Source organism: Quercus robur, chromosome 2, assembly GCF_932294415.1.
Source record: "Quercus robur chromosome 2, dhQueRobu3.1, whole genome shotgun sequence".
NCBI lineage: Eukaryota > Viridiplantae > Streptophyta > Magnoliopsida > Fagales > Fagaceae > Quercus > Quercus robur.
The window spans coordinates 86,382,227-86,400,282 of NC_065535.1; the positions used below are offsets into that span (position 1 = coordinate 86,382,227).

At 34.4% G+C, this 18,056-nt stretch overlaps 2 protein-coding genes across 2 annotated transcripts; one reads left to right on the forward strand and one right to left on the reverse strand.

The window, feature by feature from the left end:
- The first annotated feature begins 2,182 nt into the window (after window positions 1–2,182).
- Window positions 2,183–17,033, forward strand: LOC126715554 (membrane-associated progesterone-binding protein 4). The gene is made up of 7 exons (XM_050416203.1): window positions 2,183–2,535; window positions 2,618–2,689; window positions 4,916–4,953; window positions 7,214–7,257; window positions 9,100–9,146; window positions 15,996–16,170; window positions 16,478–17,033. The coding sequence occupies exons 1-7, from the start codon at window positions 2,348–2,350 to the stop codon at window positions 16,643–16,645; spliced, it is 732 nt and encodes a 243-aa protein (XP_050272160.1). The 5' UTR covers window positions 2,183–2,347; the 3' UTR covers window positions 16,646–17,033.
- On the reverse strand, window positions 10,355–12,688 carry LOC126715553 (uncharacterized). Its single transcript, XM_050416201.1, has 3 exons — window positions 12,242–12,688; window positions 11,229–12,152; window positions 10,355–11,149 (listed from the first exon to the last, which is right to left on the reverse strand). The coding sequence occupies exons 1-3, from the start codon at window positions 12,683–12,685 to the stop codon at window positions 10,865–10,867; spliced, it is 1,653 nt and encodes a 550-aa protein (XP_050272158.1). The 5' UTR covers window positions 12,686–12,688; the 3' UTR covers window positions 10,355–10,864.
- Window positions 17,034–18,056: the final 1,023 nt, after the last annotated feature.

Here is an 18,056-nt window from a genome sequence, read left to right on the forward strand (position 1 = left end):
CACATGCACACAATCACACATGCCTATTCATGCATGTAATTTTCTTTCTTTTATTTATAAGGTAATAAAAAATATATCTAAAATCAAGCCTAGCCTTACGTGAATACTTGATCTCTCCAGCAGACGATTGAAATTTTCTAAGAGTTCACAATACAATAGATAAGGAAGCTCCAAAGGCTGACAATCTTGACAAATTAAAGAAAGCTCTCCCAGCCCTAAAGATAGATAAATACTTATGCTCTATTGAAGTCACATGGAATAGTTATTTCAGATTTGTAATTGTTTGCTAGCTAGTAAAAGGCAGAAAATGGAGGCTGGTACTGATCTTATTTGAAAAATAGGTGATGATGCCTTTTTTTTAGAACATTTCAATCATATGGATTTTTTTTCTTTAAATTTATTTTTTATTTTTTATTTTTATACAAGATAGAAATACTCTAACCTAATCTAAGTGTATATGTGTGTGAAACTCCCTCATGGAGACTTGAACCTTGACCCTTGCCCTCTACATCTCAAAAGTACTTATACTTGTAGAGTGATCATCGCATCAAGGTGCGTGGCGGTCAATCATATGGATTTAAATAGGTGATTCTGTGCTTATGCATTTAAATACTACCAAACAAGCGAGCTTGATAGGCATTTGCCTCTTTTAGTACATTTCATTCACATGGAAATTATTAAGTATATTTGGAGTTCAAGGAAATGATACTTCCTCCTCTCATATGAATGATGAATTCATATGAATCCCAACACCAGTATAATAAGTGAGACATACTTAGATGCTTCGAGACAAGATGACGCGGTGATCCATTCTCTCACATTCATTACGCATACATTTCAAGTTTCTCCTAATGGTGGCGGCTTTAGGAAATTTTTCTAGGGTAATCATTAAGAAAATTAAATTATATAAAATATGATAAAAAGAGAACCTGAATATATCAATATCACAAAAAATAATAATAACAAATAAATACACACACATACAAATACATGATATTTTACAATTTTCTTATACAATTTCCATGGTATCAACATTTTTTGTGTGCATAATTTGAGCTTTTTTTTTTCTTTGCATAACAAGTAGAATAACATGCACTTCTTTTCCTTTAGGTACCTAATTATTTTGAAAAAAAAGGAGAGTAGAGAGGAAGTGTATATGATTCTTGAGTGAAATGTTTTTAATGGAGAACAAAGTATGCATGTATATTCTTCTAAAAAAAAGTACGCATGTATATGACTTTTGAGTGAAATATTTTTAATGCACTCTTGATGCACACAAATTAAAAAGAAAATGTTAAAAAAATTTGCAATTTTTACTACATGAAACTTACAAACTAATGTGTCAATGAATATGATTGGTGAATTTCAACCACCTCATAACTGAATTTTGAATTGCACTTTAATTTGTAAGACCAATGTAGTAAAACTTATAGTTCCTATGAAATTAAAAATAAATTATTTGGAATTAAATAGTGAATGTACATATAAATAATACTCTCTTTATTCCACTTTGTTTGTCCTCTATTTTATTTTAAGATGTTCCAAAATATTGTTTTGTTTCTAAAAATAAAAGTCATTAATTTACTAATGTTCTTATTATATCCCTACTTTATTTTCAAAACTATTTAAAAAGGAAACTAATAAATATTTAAAAAATCAATCTAATTGAGGCATCTTTTTAGTTGTCTCATTAAAAATAACTATTTTTTTTTTAAAAAGCTAATAAATTTATTTAATAGTAGTTTTGTAAACTTATACATTTTTATAAAGTAAACATAACAATAAATGATGATCTCTTAAAAAGTTTGACTTTTTAAACAAAATAAAAAAATTGCGACGGAGGGAGTAATTAATAGATGATGGTGTAGTAGGGACTTTTAGCAATAGACGAATGAAGTAATTCTTATATACTCTCAAAGTACAGAGAATGATATTTTCTTTTCTTACATTTATGGTGGGATTTATTTATTAAATTAATGATAGGATTCACCATAAATAAAAAAAAAAAAAAAAAAAAAAAAAAAAAAAAAAAAAAAAAAACCATTTTTCTGTGTTATGAAAATACCTAAAAATTTTTCTAGTTAAAAAATAAAAAATAAAAATAAAAATCCATTAAAGAAGTGAGTTCCCACTTCCTAATTGAGATATCCTGTATTTTTTTTTTCCTCTTTGTCAAATCACACTCCCAAAACGAGGTCGTTTCACATATCTTTGAATTCCACGACAGCCAAAACTTGCTGCGGCAATCAAACACATTCCCATTCCCAAACTTGCTGATGCTCCTCACTCACCCAGCCCTCTTTGGTTCATCCTCTTCGGCCAGCTTCTTCTCGATCGCAAGAGGCGAATGAAGAATAATAGTATTATTATTATTGTGTTGGGGGTTTTCGTCGCCCTCGTGGCCGCTCTTCTCTTCAGATTGAAATTGTTCACCGTCGAAGAAGAAGAAGAAGATTTGAGATTGTTCACTGTCGAAGAATTGGCGTTATACAATGGCACTCATCCAGATTTACCCATACTTTTAGGAATTCTCGGGTACCTACTCTCTCTCTCTCTCTCTTCCTTTTGCTTCTTTCTTTCTATTAATTTTTAATTTTAATTTTTATTGTTCTTTCAGATCTGTGTTTGATGTGACTAAAGGAAAATCTCATTATGGCACTGGAGGGGGTTACAATCATTTTGCTGGAAGGTAAGCATTATTATTATTATTTCAATTTCAAAAATATGGTGTTGATCGGAAGAGCATTCATCGCCGATTGATGTTGATCGGTCAGGTGACGAGAGAGAGAGAGATTTGAGTCAACAACGAGAGGAGAGAGAGAAAAAAAGAAGAAGATTTTATTAGTAGTAGCGAGGAATAGTGTCTCGCTGGTTGTAGCCAGGTGAAATTGAATGTTAAATTTCTTTGTTAGTTTGTTGAGACTAATGCATGAGCTTTTTGTGGGTTTTTAGCTTTATTTTTAAGCGCACGCTAGTTTGTTGAGAGTGATGCGAATGCTTATATAACTAGTTGGAATTAAATTTAGCTCTAAGGAAGTGTTTGGTAGAGTAGTTTGAGTAATGTTGTTTGTAGTTTTTTGAAATATGTGTAGGTGAAAAAGTGTATAATGTTGTTTAAAATATGAAAATGTGAGTTTGAGTTTGTCTACCAAACAGACCCTTATCTCAAAAAGCTACTTTATCTATTTTATCATACCACTTAGCAATACACTTTACATCCCAATAAAATATTAAAAATTCATTTCCCTACATCCCATCCCAGCCAACCCAAAATCCTACACCCAGTAGCACCGGTTACCCTGCATTCCATCTTTGAACCAATGCAGAAAATACGCAGCCACAACAACTGCCAACAACCACCGGAAAAATCCGCCAAGCCCAAATATCAAAACTAATCCCATCGAACATCTAACAACACCTAACAACCACCACAAAAGCTTATCCCAAATTGACCACATCAGCAAAATACTCAATAACAACCTCCATAATCGCCACCATTATGCCGATTCAAACCCAAAACCTACCACAATGACCCATGACCACCACAACGACCACCGCCAACCCATGACAACAACAACAATCCACAATTGATGAAGGCGATGCCATAGAGAGATGAAGCTCTGACGATCTGCCGTTGATGATCGGAGGAGCTCAAGCTTAGGGTTAATGAGTTTGGGGGTTTTGTCTCAGAGAGAGAGAGAGAGAGAGAGAGCCAAGTAGCAATTGAGCTATGGTAATTGCTATTGCTAATTTTTTTTTTTAAGTTTAGCACATGGGATGTGGGGTGTTTTTAGTGTTTGAGATGATAAAATAGCATTTTAGCTATTTTAGCACCTCCAATGTGAATGCTCTTATGGAATATTTTCAACATTTTTTCGCACTATTATACTATGATAATTTTATCTAGGAAGTTTTTCATGCATAAGCTTATGTATAGTTTGTCACCCTTTGTGAATCTATGGCAACACTCATGTTTTGAAACTTTTTTTTATATAAGTAATAAGATTTATTGATATCAAAAAGGGACACCCTAGTACACATGAAGTGTACAAGGGTCAGCAAATCAAGTGCAAAAATTACATAAATCAAGAAAAGAAGAAATGATTGGTTTTGCAAAGCTGACAACCAATCCAATAAGGTTCTAAAGAAAAATAACATGAGGTCTGGCATAGATCTCTCATTATCTTTAGAGCACTTGCTATTTCTTTCCCTACGAAGACACCACATTAAACTGTGGGGAACAGTTAGCTATACATGTCCATTTTGATGATGACCAAACTGACCTTGCCAACAAGCTAGGAGCCCAACAACAAACTTTGGCATAACCCAACTTACTCCAAATAAACCCAAAACCATAGACCACAGATTCGTAGCAACCAGAAAATGAAGGAAAAGATGGTCAATTGATTCATAGATTCATAGCACCTGCTATTCACGTATTGAAACTTTGCTGCCTAAGACTTCTCATTTCTAGCCTATGAAGCATGCATACTCTAAAACCCTTGGTCAGACATGTTAGAGACACTCTTGCACGCTTGTCATCAGTGTGTTGGGAGGAATTGTATTTTAATTGTGAAATTTTAAATTCCTTTGGTTTTAAATATGTTTTTAAAGATTTTGATAGTTATTTTTTTCCTGAAAAGTTAAAATAACAAATAAAATATGCCTATAAATAAATAAAATGTCTCTAAAGATATATATTAATTAATTGCCGCATCTCTACCATGTTGTGTCCTAAACTTTCAAGAATTATCGTGTCACTATGCCCTGTGCTGTGTCTGTGTTCATGCTTCTTAGTTTCCAGCACAGCCCTTATTGACTTATATTTACTTATTTATGACTGTCATTGTTCTTTCTTTTAATATATGTTTAAGAACTGTAAACTGACATCTTTTGCCTTCTTATTGAATTTCAGAGATGCTTCTCGTGCATTTGTTTCAGGAAACTTCACAGGTAGCAACTGTCATTTATATTTTCTATTCATGTCCTATTGATTATTTCAACCAAAGTTCTATGTTCATACTCCATTGGGATATCTCTAAGGCTGATCAAAATTTTTATTCATGGTCATCCTCTAATTTTTTACAAGGAAACCTTCTTTTAGCTTTCTACTTTAAATTCAAGATCACTTTGGTAATCACTTACCCCCCAATTGCATCAGTTTCATTTTTAACTGAATCTGAGTGTGACTCTTGCCTCCATGCACTGGTTTTTTATTTCAGTCAAGTGCCTCCCTAAAGGCACCTTGCCTCAATACTTTGAGGCACCTTAGTGGTGCCTTGCACTGCTTTGATAGCCTAGGCGCTCGCTCGGATTGCCTTTAACCACCTTGGTTCTTTAAGCCGTCATTTCCAAAGGAGAGTTGAAATCTTGCTATAAATGGGTTGGAATGAGATGTATGGATAGTTGGATACATAGTGAGCATTGCGAAGAATAGGTTGAAGACCCCTAATCTAAGGCCAAGGTGAAATTCTTATAGATCATTGCTTTTTGACATCCAAAGTAGAAACTCAAATGCCTGAATTTGAGTGCTTTGGCTAAAATCTGGAAATACTATTTTTTATTTTTATTTTTTTGATAAGTAAAATCTAGAAACACACAATAATATTTTCCAAGCATCAATAATCTGTTATGATCCTAATGTCCTACATAGATTAAGTGTAAGCTTAACTATGTGTTTATAAGCTCTTGGGTACTCTCCCATTATAAGCCGATTTTCAAGGGTGAGTTCTACTTATGGGTTTGTAACATTTGGTATCAGAGCCAAGTAGCCAACCACCACGTTGAGTAATTGGTCGTAGCTTATTGAGTATGGGATCAAATCAATTATGGCTTTGAAGTTGGGTCTTGGAGGGGGCGACTTAGAGGCTAGACTAAAATAACTGATAGGTGAGTGGAGCCTCAAAAAAGAGAAAGGGCTACCATCAGTTTAGTGTCGATAGAATGAGTCGTCGTTGACGTCAGCTGCAGAGCGTGGTGGTATGTTATGATCTTAGTGTCCCACATGGATTAAGTATTTAAGTGTAAGCTTAACCATGTGTTTCCACTTTCCACCCACTCATTTCCATCAAGTCTACAACCCAAAAATTGTTCAACATTGGAGGATGCACTTGCTATACAAATAGCCTTTGAATATCAAAGGGTTAATGAAGTGGAAAAGATAGATCAAAGGGAGCTTCTTGTGATTTCGAATAAGCCTAGTCTAATTTCACACATTGAATTTGTCATTCCCAATGAGTTCAAGGATGTAAAAAAAACAAGGCTCTTCCTTTCAAAAAAATGATTAAAGAATTTGCAAGCATCCATGTTTCGAATTCTTATCTGACAACTCTTTAAGATTCGAGGTTGAGTTTTCTCCAATTGGGGAAGAAGAATATGGTGTAGTGTAGACAAGCATCTATTCCCATGTTTTGGAATATTGAGGACAATATTCATATTGAAGGGGAAGGGAATGTTATGACCTAGGTGCTAGATAAATTATTTGAATTTAGTTTAGTGATAGAATAAGACTTCCTAGATGGATTAGTATTATTACTTATTTGTAGTCAATTTAATTCCTATGTTTTAGGATATGATTAGTTCCAATGTTTTAGGATTTGTTAATGAGATTATCTCGTCCTTGGCTATTTATATTCGTTGAATGCATCAACGAGAATTAAGCAGAAAATTAACCAAAAATGTCTATTTCCTCTTTCAAGTTCAAGAGATTAGTCATCTCGAATTGATTTACTATCTTTTATATTCAGTAAATTATCTTGGTTTACAACATAATCTTAGAGCAGGAATTGGTTGGAGGTGGAGTTGGGGTTGAATTGTTTTTGCAATCATCATTGATGGGTTCTTCAAGGCACCAAGACTTTGTGCACTCTCTCTCTCTCTCATAATTTTGTAATTTGTAAAGCTTTTTTGGTTGTCATGCGCTTGAATCATTGGTCAGTTTCTGTTATTAATTTGCATTAGAGGCTAACAAAAGGGATTCTTTGTAAAGTTCACGGGTTCAATTGGTTAGTTCTAGGAGTGTTCTTGCAACCTGGTTCATGGGTATGTGTGCATTTTAGTCATTTTAAAAATGATGATAAATTATGATATCAAATAACCAAAATTCAAAAGATAACCATTGCAGTCTAATATATATATTGTAAAACTATTACGGCTCCAAATTTATTATGATGTATGTAAGCTTGTTTTTTTCCCCCTTTGTTTCTTTATACAGGAGATGGGCTCACAGACTCATTGCAGGGGTTATCTAGCAGTGAGGTAATTGATTTATTTGCTTTTTTATTTTTTGACAGTGGTCTGGGTCTGGGTCTGGGGCTGTGGTAATTCAATTTTCCGGCCTTTGCAAACAAGGCTGGAAATTTTTCAAGTTTGCATCTGAGATAACTGAACATGGGATTAGCCTCCTTACACTATATAAAAAAACTAGAGAGAGAGAGAGAGAGACAGACAGACAGACAACAGACTTACCAATTTGGCAGAGCAAATCTAAAATCTTTTCAATTTGGTGAGGCAGAGACGCAGAGCAAATCTGAAAAAAAAAAAAAAAAAAAAACCTTGAGATTTAATATAATTTGTGATATGCATGCACAAGATTATTCAACAAAAAAGAAAAAAAAAGAAAAAGAGAAAAGAAAATTGACTATGAGTGAACATACCAAGCAGAGAAGCGAAAAGAGTGAGAGTAAGCAGAGAAGCGAAGAGCATGAGAGAGTGAGCAGAAAAGCAAAGAATGTGAGAGAGTGAGAAGCAAAGAGTGAGCAGAGAATCAAAGTGAGAGAGAGAGAGAGAGAGAGAGAGTAGCGGCGAAAATGAGGGGATGGAAAGACGAAAGAGAGATAAAGAGGAATTAGGGTTTGAAAAAAAAAAAAAAAAACTAAAAAATGACGTCGTCTGGGTTTTAAAACCAAAATGACACCGTTTTGAACATACCCAAAGGGTGCAGTTTTGGCTTTTTGAACAAGCCGGCCTATAAGCTGTTCAACTGCAACAGTTACGGTTTTTTCCAGTTGGATTGTTGGTTCCTGGTTATTCCTGCTTTTTGCTTAAATTTCGGTTTTTAAAAGGAACTGGACTGGACTAGTGGGGGTTTAAGGCAGACTTGTCACCTCTCCCAGATCATGCACTAGGTAGTAAGTACAACCTTTTATTTTTTTGTAGAGGTTTTAAAGACTGGTTTAGACAAAATAAACTATTTGGCTTTCTTTGTTTTGGGCTTAGATGTTCATCAATACTAGTAACTTATAGGTAGATAAGAACCTCTGCAATAACACAGTTCCAAGAGAACTCTCAGAATTTATTTCGTTCACTAACTTTAAACTGATTTCAAATGAGAACCTGATCTGCTATTTGTACAATCTGCACTACACTAACAGCCATTAGATTGGTTCTAATCAAGATTAAATCTGATTGGTTAATGCTTATCCAATCAGCAAACAAATACAAGTGGATCTAATTGACTGCTGGTACAATAACTGCTTCAAGTTGGCTGTTTGGTTACTTGTCTAACTGATTTGAATTTATCTAACTAACTGTCACAGCAGAAAACTCCAGCCTTCCATTCTCCCTCCAGTTACAACTAACTAACTTGCCTTACAACTTAGTTAACCATCTGATCTTGACCCTGGTTGGCTGCTGGAACTGTTAGACCACACTAGAGTAGGCTGCTGCACAGCCGAACTCAGCTACTCAAGGATTGGCTGACTGTTGTTGCCTTATAACAAGGCTGCTAATGGAAACAACTAATTTGATGCTTCTGCATCACTCCACCTTGTGAGATTCTTACATTCTTCATTCTCTCTCTCTCTCTCTCTATTTTTATGAGTAAATCTTTACCAATAAAAGAGAGGAATCTCTCTAACTGTACTTAGTGAGGTTGTTAAAACAGATTCCTATCACTGCTTTCAAAATAGTACTATTTTCTTAAGATAAATAAGTGTGAAATAAAAAATAAAAAAAATAGAGTGAGCAAACAAGGGAACCCTTTTTTTTTTCTCCGACTGTATGGGATCTGTTGCAATTAATTTTGTTCCATGCCCCATAACCAATTTCAATGCAGCTTTAACAAGTTCCACATATAATTGAATTATATTACATTTGTAGGTGAAGAGTGTTGTTGAATGGCGGGATTTCTATTTCAGAAGCTACACGTGAGTTACATTGATCAGTTGTCTTTTTCATTCTAGTAAGTTCAAATTTGGAAATTCTCCATCATGTTATAACTCTTCCCTCATATAAAAAAAATCTTCCTACAGTGAATTTTGCTTTTTGTTAGTGGCCTGCATCTGAAACTTCAGGAAACCTCTCTAATTAAAGATTTATCATGCAGCTCTGAAACATTTTCTTTACATTTTATTAATGAATGTGATTAATGATATATATAAATCTTCGAACACCCAACTTTCACCTTTTCAAAAAGTGTCATACCTTGGTCATGTTATTGTAAAATTTTGGAAAATGGATTTTCAAGATGACCTCCTAAAATTGTGGAAACCATGTTACTTTCTCTCCATTGATACACATCACTGGAGCGTGTTTGTTGTGTGCAAGCCTGTCATGTGCTTCATCCTAAGTGAGATATTATTATGGCTCAAAGAAAATTTGAATGAATAAGAAATGGATTACACTTGTGGTTAGTTCAAGATCCAAAATTCATATAAAGGGTTATTGGAGAAGCTCTTTTTATATTTTTTTTTAGGGGAAATTACACTTTACCACCCTAAACTATCCATTAGATTACACTTTGCACCCTAAACTATCTGACTGCACACTTTGCACCCTAAACTATCACACTTATCACGCTTTACACCCCGATGTTATTTTTACTGTTATATTTAATAGAATCTTATTGCATGTGACAAGCACATGCTTCTTACTTAGATGGAACAAAATTAAAAGACTGAAACACCCTTCCTCAAAATTAATTAAAACAAAACCTAAATTTTTCCACATCTCCCTCTATCTCACGTGGGGCCATCCTCTTCGTTTGCACTGTTTCTAAAATAAATAAAAAAAAAACACGCAGCTTCATGCAGCTTTAGAGTTTCTCTTGTATCTTCCTTGGCCATTGACAAAGTTCAAATCTTCTATTAAAGGTTAGCAAAATCAAAATGCACGGATGTGATTTTGAGAAACACAAAGTCTCAAATTCACGGATGTAATTCTTGACTGATTTTTTTTTTTCTTTTTATCATTCTTTTTATCGTTCTCTTCTTGACTGATTTTGAGAAACACAAAGTCCTCGTACCTGCTTTAGCATAAGTCTCCCCCACAAGGGCCACCACCACCAAATAAATAATATAAAAAAACATAATAATAATAAAATAAAATGTAATATCTGATCACAACGCAGAAATGCTTTGAATTCCACAAATTGCAAATCAAATATCTGCAAATATCTGAGAATTTACCACTTGTCACAAATTGCTAAATTGTATGATACAATACCATGGCCTTAATAAGTGTACAAATAACATGCAAATCATTGCTGGAAAGCAAAATATTTTTGAACTCACAGGGTACCTGGTACTAAACCACCATGATAAAGTGCTTTGAGTTCCACATGATGATGACACAAAATAAAGTGCTTTTTTAATAGCTTTATTCTTTTTTTTTTTGAGGAAACAACTTTACTCATTGTTCACATATGACAATGACACAAAAAATAATCCAAATGTATGGATTACGTAGAACATAAAATTGTTAATGCCTAGTAAAAATCATTGTTCACAAATTAACAATGACAAAAAAAAAAAAAAAAAAAAAACCCAAATGTAAGGATTACATGTTGTTAATGCCTAATACAAAAAGTTTGCACAACCCAACACAAACTAATTATATTTGCTCAAACCCAAGGTTTTTCTTCTTCTTAGCCTGTCCTTTGAATGGCTTTTTCCAAAGTTGGCACCACCACACGCTCACTATTAGCACCACCACCATATATTGTTAATGGTGCCGTTGAAGTTCTTACACCGGTGGAACTTGCAACAACAGCCTTTGAACCTCCAGCCCTTGAATTTACAGCACTTACAGCAATAGTCTTTAAACCTTTAGCCCTTGAATCTACAGCACTTGCAGCAGTAGCCCTTGCACCTCCAGCTGCTTGCTTCTTGTTTGTTGTAGGTGTCTTCTTAGCATTGGTAGACATCGTACCCTACATTATAACACACAAAAAATATATAAATATCAAGAATTAACGATGGAAAACATAAAATAGAGCACACAAAACTAACCTTGTCTTTTTTGGATGGACATGTTCTGCTATTATGTCCCACCTTCTTACACTCAGAGCACTTGATGATTGTACCAGCCTTGCTTAGCTTATATGGGTTTTTGGGTTCTGAAGGATGCCTCTTTCTCTTTATCTTGGGTCTACCACGTTGTATCTTATCCTTGGGTGGTTCCAAAGGATCTATTGATGTCCTTCTCCACTGTTCCATGCTAGCCACAGGGTAAATTATTGGTTCATATGCCTTCATGTATGTCTCAATTGTGTAATAAGGATGCACATAATCTTCAGGTACACTTCCATCAAATAGTATGGCAGATATGGCATGTTGACATGGGATGCCAGTAAGATCCCACTTCCTACAACCACATGTCCTCTTGCTCAAGTTCACAACAAACCTTTGATGTTTGCACTCAACCTCAAATAAACCATTTCCAGCATATATTGACACACAATCAGAAGACTTCAAACTTTCATTGTCCAACTTCGCTTGAATTTTGGGACATATTTTCCCTGTCAATTTAGACATCCCTTCCCTCTTCAATTGGAACCTCCTCATCAGCTTTCTCCTAATCTTTTCAATCATGGTTACTATAGGCTTGTCCCTAGCATCTAAAATGTATGAGTTGAAACTCTCTGATAGATTATTCACAAGCAGGTCACTCTTTGAATGGTCTGTGAAATATGACCTAGACCACATGGATGGATCTACATTATCCAAATACTCATAAGCTTTTGGGCACAATCTCTTAAGCTCACCCATTTGTTCAAGAAACTCATGCTCTGTATATGCTGTAGCTGCAGCCCACAACTTGTCCTTAAGTGCTTTCCCTTTGTGGCCTTTATCTCTATAATTGGCATACAAATGCCTCACACATGACCTATGATCTGCCATAGGACATACCACGTCAAAGCTTTGGATCAAGCCCTACATACAAAAGACAAATACTTTAATAAAAATAATAAAATATATAAAGGTCAAATTTAATAAATGAAAATAATTAAAATTGCCCATGCCTTTTGTCTATCTGAAATAAATGCCCATCCATGTTGTTCAACTAGGCCAAGATCCTTCAATAAGCAACCAAGGAACCAAGACCAACTGTCCTTGCTCTCAGTTTCTACAATAGCCATAGCAATGGGGTACATGTTATCATTGGCATCTCTTCCCACAGCACTTAAGGTTTGTCCTTTTTGGTTGCCCTTCAAGAAACATCCATCTAGCCCAATTAAGGGTCTACATCCAGCCTTGAACCCTTCCTTTGTAGCTTGGAGACAAATGTATAACCTTTGAAATGTACCTGCCACATCAAGAGTAGGCCTATCCACCAACATCAATGTAGTGGTACCCACATTTGTAGCCTTTAATGTCTCACAATAGTCCCAAATTCTATTATATTGTTCATTATCGTCACCATCAATTAATTTTTCAGCACTTTTCCTTGCTCTATACACCTGCATCCTACCCACATCAACATGAAACTTATCCTTGATCTCTTTCTGCAATCCAGCAGTAGGGCAGTTTAAATCATATCTAAACACCTCTTAGAAATCCACCTTGATGTACATGCTGAATTTTTGTATGCCCTAGTGCAAGTGTGAGTGGGGTTCAATGTCTTAATTTGGAAGGTCATTTCATCTGTTACTTGAGAACCATAAACCCTATATTTGCATCCTTCAGCTTTACATCTCACAATCACCTTGTCTTTATTGTTCTTCACAAAACGTAAATCTTTGCCTTTAATCAAGTTGGCCTCTCTGACAGCTTCTCTAAAAGTGGCAACGTCACCAAACTGCAAACCTTTCACAAGTTCTGGACAGGCCATATCAATTTCATTAAATTCAAGATTTTTGTTGGTGTTACAGTTATCCTCTTCAGATGTGGGCTTAGGAGAAATCAGCTCATCACTTTTGGCAATATCAGAACCACAATCCTTACCCATTTGCTCTCCATGTGTCAAATACAATTCCTTCTTGGGGTCATTTTCCTTCCCAATTGGCTCAAATATGTCTTCATCACCACTTAGTACCTCACTCCAAAAACGATCTTTATAAGCTCTACTGTTTTCTACATCAAACTCCTCTTCTTCACTCTCATTCAAGCTTTCATATTCATCTTCAGCTATATTTTCATGCCAATCCACATCAAGGTCACCATCGGCATCATACCCTAGGGGGACAACATCATCACACACCTTCTCCTTCCCCTTCCTATTGCTACCAGTAGACTTATTTTTCCCACCCTTAATTTGCAATTTTGGTCTATTAAAACCAGTAGCATTAGCAACACACTTCTCTTTTCCCTTCCTTTTGCTACCACCAATAATATCACTTTCAGGTAGGTTATGAGTAAATGGTATGCAATCACTGTCGATCTCTTGACTAACAGTGTATAATACCACATTTTCTACACCTTTATGACAGTCAACCATCTTCAACACATCTGGATCTGTTTTTATCTGCACAAGCCCTTCATCCAAATTCATGCCAACTTGTTTGTAATAAACTAAATCCCCCCTTTTATATCCATATGACTTCAAAACACTCTCAACCTCAATAAAGGACATACAGTCCCTATCATATCCCTTACCATGAATTGTTATGTCAGCACCAACATAAATTAACCCATTCAAATTCTTGAGCCTTCCCCCGTGGTGAATCTCAAATATTAAATCACATTCTTCCATGTTTTGGCTGTATTTTTTTCTGCATTAAAATATTCTAGTCAAAAACATGCTTTCAATATTACGAGTGGGACAAAAATTATTTTATACAATGTGGGGACCAATTGAAGACACCACCTAAGTCAATACAAACACATAATAATATTCTATAACAGTAAAAAAAAAAAAAAAAAAAAAAAAAAAAAAAAAAAAAAAAACCCACACGCACATACCCATCCATAATTAAAAAAAATTCAAAAAGCTACCAAATAGTAAAAAACCACACGCACACACCCATCCACAAATCTGCTTAGACAGATGCTCAATCATATGAAACTTAACACAAAACATATATATATATATATATATATCATCCAAACCCAAAACAACATCACACATAAAATAAATCACCGATTTAAAGAGGTAGTTAGGAAGCGAAATTGAAATTTTAGAACAATAATCTCATAAACTGAATGCATTTAGATTTTGCTAACCTGTGATAGAAGATTTAAACTTTGCCAATGGCCAAGGAAGAAACTCTGAGATTTTGTGTTCTTTTAGAGAGAGGGAGAGTGCAGATGAAGCAGCGGGAAACCAAACGAATAAGAAAAAAATTAGGTTTTGTTTTAATTAATCTTGAGAAGGGTGTTTCAGTCTTTTAATTTTGTTTCACCTAAGTAAGAAGCATGTGCTTGTCACATGCAACAAGATTCTGTTAAATATAATAGAAAAATAACACCGGGGTGCAAAGCGTGATAAGTGTGATAGTTTAGGGTGCAAAGTGTGCAGTCAGATAGTTTAGGGTGCAAAGTGTAATCTAGTGGATAGTTTAGGGTGGTAAAGTGTAATTTTCCCTTTTTTTAATAATGATAATCAAGTGGATTTTATTAAGCAACAAGCTGGAAAACCAGCCACGACAGTTAAATGCTACAACAGGGCAAACAACTCCCAACAACTAGACAAACAATATCTAAACCACACAGCCAAGATTGACTACCCAAAGATGCAGATCAGGGACAAAATCCCAGCAACTAACAAACCAAAATACAAGTGCTTATAAAGGAAATAAAAATAAAATATAAAGGATTACATTTGAATAACACGTTACATAAGTGAGCATCTTAAATAAACAAAATTTGTTGCTCCCAAATTGAAAACTCAAAACTATCAGAACTTTAGAGCTTATAAAGGAAAACAAAGCCAAAAGTCCACCATAACATAACCCGTCAAGCTATAAGTATACATTGCATAGAGTATCTTAACTTGAAACAAAGACCTAAAGAGAAACTGAAACAAGTAGATATTCTGGGGACTATAACAAAAAGATGGCCTAATAATTCTTTTTTTAAAACAAGTATTTGGCAAAATAGCATGTTTAAAAGTTGTTCTGGGAAAGAGCTATTTTTGAATCTCATCTGTTGGAGAGAAGAGTTTAATGATTGAACTCGACTCTTCAAGAGACGAATTTCATGTTTTCAGTGGAAGTTGTCTCTTCAAGACACAGACGAGCTTCACTCAAAGCATGGAACTCGTATCTTACAAATACGAGATTTAAAAAGCCTATGTCCCCAAATACTTTTAGTCAATCCTTACTCCTAATTAATAAATAAATTTTAATATATGTATTACAAAGCACAAATGGCCCAAACAGACCTTTTATACTGATGAGGCTCTAATATCATTTTGGACCCATGGATATCTGGAAAAAGGCTACATTGCATAGAAGCAAAGAGAAACATGGAAAATTACTATAAAGTTTCTAATATTTACTTTTGGATTTTGACTTATGCCTAATTTATCCTTTCAAAGTCATTTTGCTAAATTAACTAGACACCTAATTTGCTGATGTTGACATAAATTTGATGCTGTTTTTTGTACTCACTGTCAGTTCCTATAATTGTTGCTGCGGACATCTGGTGACAAAACTTAATATGGCTCTCTTTTTCTTAAACTAATACGTCTTCATATTCCAGTTTTGAGTTTGACATGCTTCCATGGATCTCTTAAAAGAAAAAAATTTCAATGAACAAGCATATAATGCTTTCAGTGTTGACATGAAAATTTCAATGAACAAGCATAATGCTTTTAGTGTTACTCCTGATTGTCAGATTTGTTGGCAAGCTAGTAGGTCGTTACTATGATAGCCAAGGAAATTCCACAAAATATTTGAAAGGAGTTGAAGTGAAGGCTGCAAGAGGTGCACAGCTTTTGGAGAAACAAAAGAAAGAAGAAGCTAAACAACCCAGTTGCAATTCAAGGTGGAGCCAGGGAGATGGTGGAGAGGTATCTTTTCATTACTTGAAAACCATGTGTTAGTGCTATTCCCGCTGTTGGGATCTCCATCCCAGTTTCCATAACTTACTAGGGATTCAACTTCATGTGGTAGAAGCTTGTTTAAAGAAATGTCTGCCTGCGCATGAGTGCATGGCAGGTAGTGGACTTAGCATCCACCTTGTTACACACAAAGCTGTAGTTAAGGAAACTTGAGCACATAATAGAGAATGAGAATTGAATCAAATCTTTTATAATGATTAAACAGGCATTTTAATGTTCATGGAGCAATATCATACGTGTTGATTGTTTTGGTCAGGTTTGGTGTGATGTTGGCGTCCCAAGGTTGGTTCAGAGGCCTTTGGAAATTGCTTTGACTGGGAAGATGAGTAAGCGCTGTGCTTGTTTTGAAGAAGAGCAACTGGGCCAGCCAGGGTTGGAAGTCTATGACGGATGTGACTTCCTTGGCAAGAGTTGCCGAGTTTAATTAGATTGTACAAGTCATGTTTGTCGAACAAGTTTGTTTTATATAAAATTTTTTTTTTTTTTGATAATCTTGTTTTATATAATTTTTTAAGGAAAAAAAAAAATTGAAAAGAGTCTTGTTCTATTATTCGTTGTTCTTTACAAAAGAATGATACTCTACATATAATAAGAATGGAGTATAAGAAGATAACCAAAAAGGAATAACTTGTTAATGCCTAGGTGTCCTAAAGTACAATAATTCTTAAAGACTTATCCGACTTATTATCTTTGTTTGCTACATGGACAAAGTTAAGAAGAAAACTAAATAAGAATATGGATTTAAATGTCCGGACAATGGTACATGTGTCTATATACAACTGTTTCTTTACTGTTTGCATTGCATGTGCAAATCTTACCCCTTCATCTGGTTGATGAGTTTATGATATTTATGTTTATGGCAAAGTGATCAAAGTGATAGGGCTCTAATTTTCATCCATCTAACGTAGCACTTCGATGTCATCAGCCATAAGAGATAAATCGTATGGCCATGTTTTCTAGAAAATCTTATGTTGGCATGTTCTGCTGTCGGCATGAAGGCAATTGATACTAGTCTTTCCTTCTACTATTTGTCACCGTGAATTTTTTAAAGGTTTGTACCTTTAATTCTTTTGATCTATGACAAATGAACTAAACTTTGTGCTGCATAATTTGTTTCATCAACATAAGCAAATTCATATGAATTTATCAATTTGTCTTCAGTAATTTCTTCTTCCTTTGTTGATTTTAAGTACCAAATTTGATATGGTTGGAGAAATTTCTTTTTAGCTCTCCTTCCTACAATGTAGATTAAGTTACGTCTTGTGTAACTTTAAATAGTATTACACTACTTAATTATTAATAATTTTATATGAGATTAGTATTTTGAGAATTTCACTGTTAGATTACGGGTCCGTTTGGATACAATTTATTTTGCTGAAAACTGAAAACACTGTAACAAAATAATTTTTAAATGTGTGAATAGTGCTGTGGGACCTATTTTTAATATATTTTTTTTCTGAATAAAGTGGTTGTGGGTCCTGTGAACAGTATATGAACAGTGCTAGTTGTCCCCTAAAGCTGAAACATGTAAAAAAAAAAAAAAAAAAAAAGAAGAAGAAGAAGAAAACGCAAAACGCAAAACGTGAAACGCGCAAAACGTGAATCCAAACACATACTACATGTTTTTTTTTTTTGTTCTTAACATGCATGCTAAATTTCATAAGGATAGGGTGTTATTTATAATGTGATTTATAAACTTATTTTTCTATGCATAATTTTATAATACAAAAAACTTTGAATTTAAAAATTTATAAATAAAATGGTTAGTGATCTCAAATTATCTTTTGAAATTTTGCAAGCATTGAGATTATAAGAAGAAAATGTAACCTAACGGT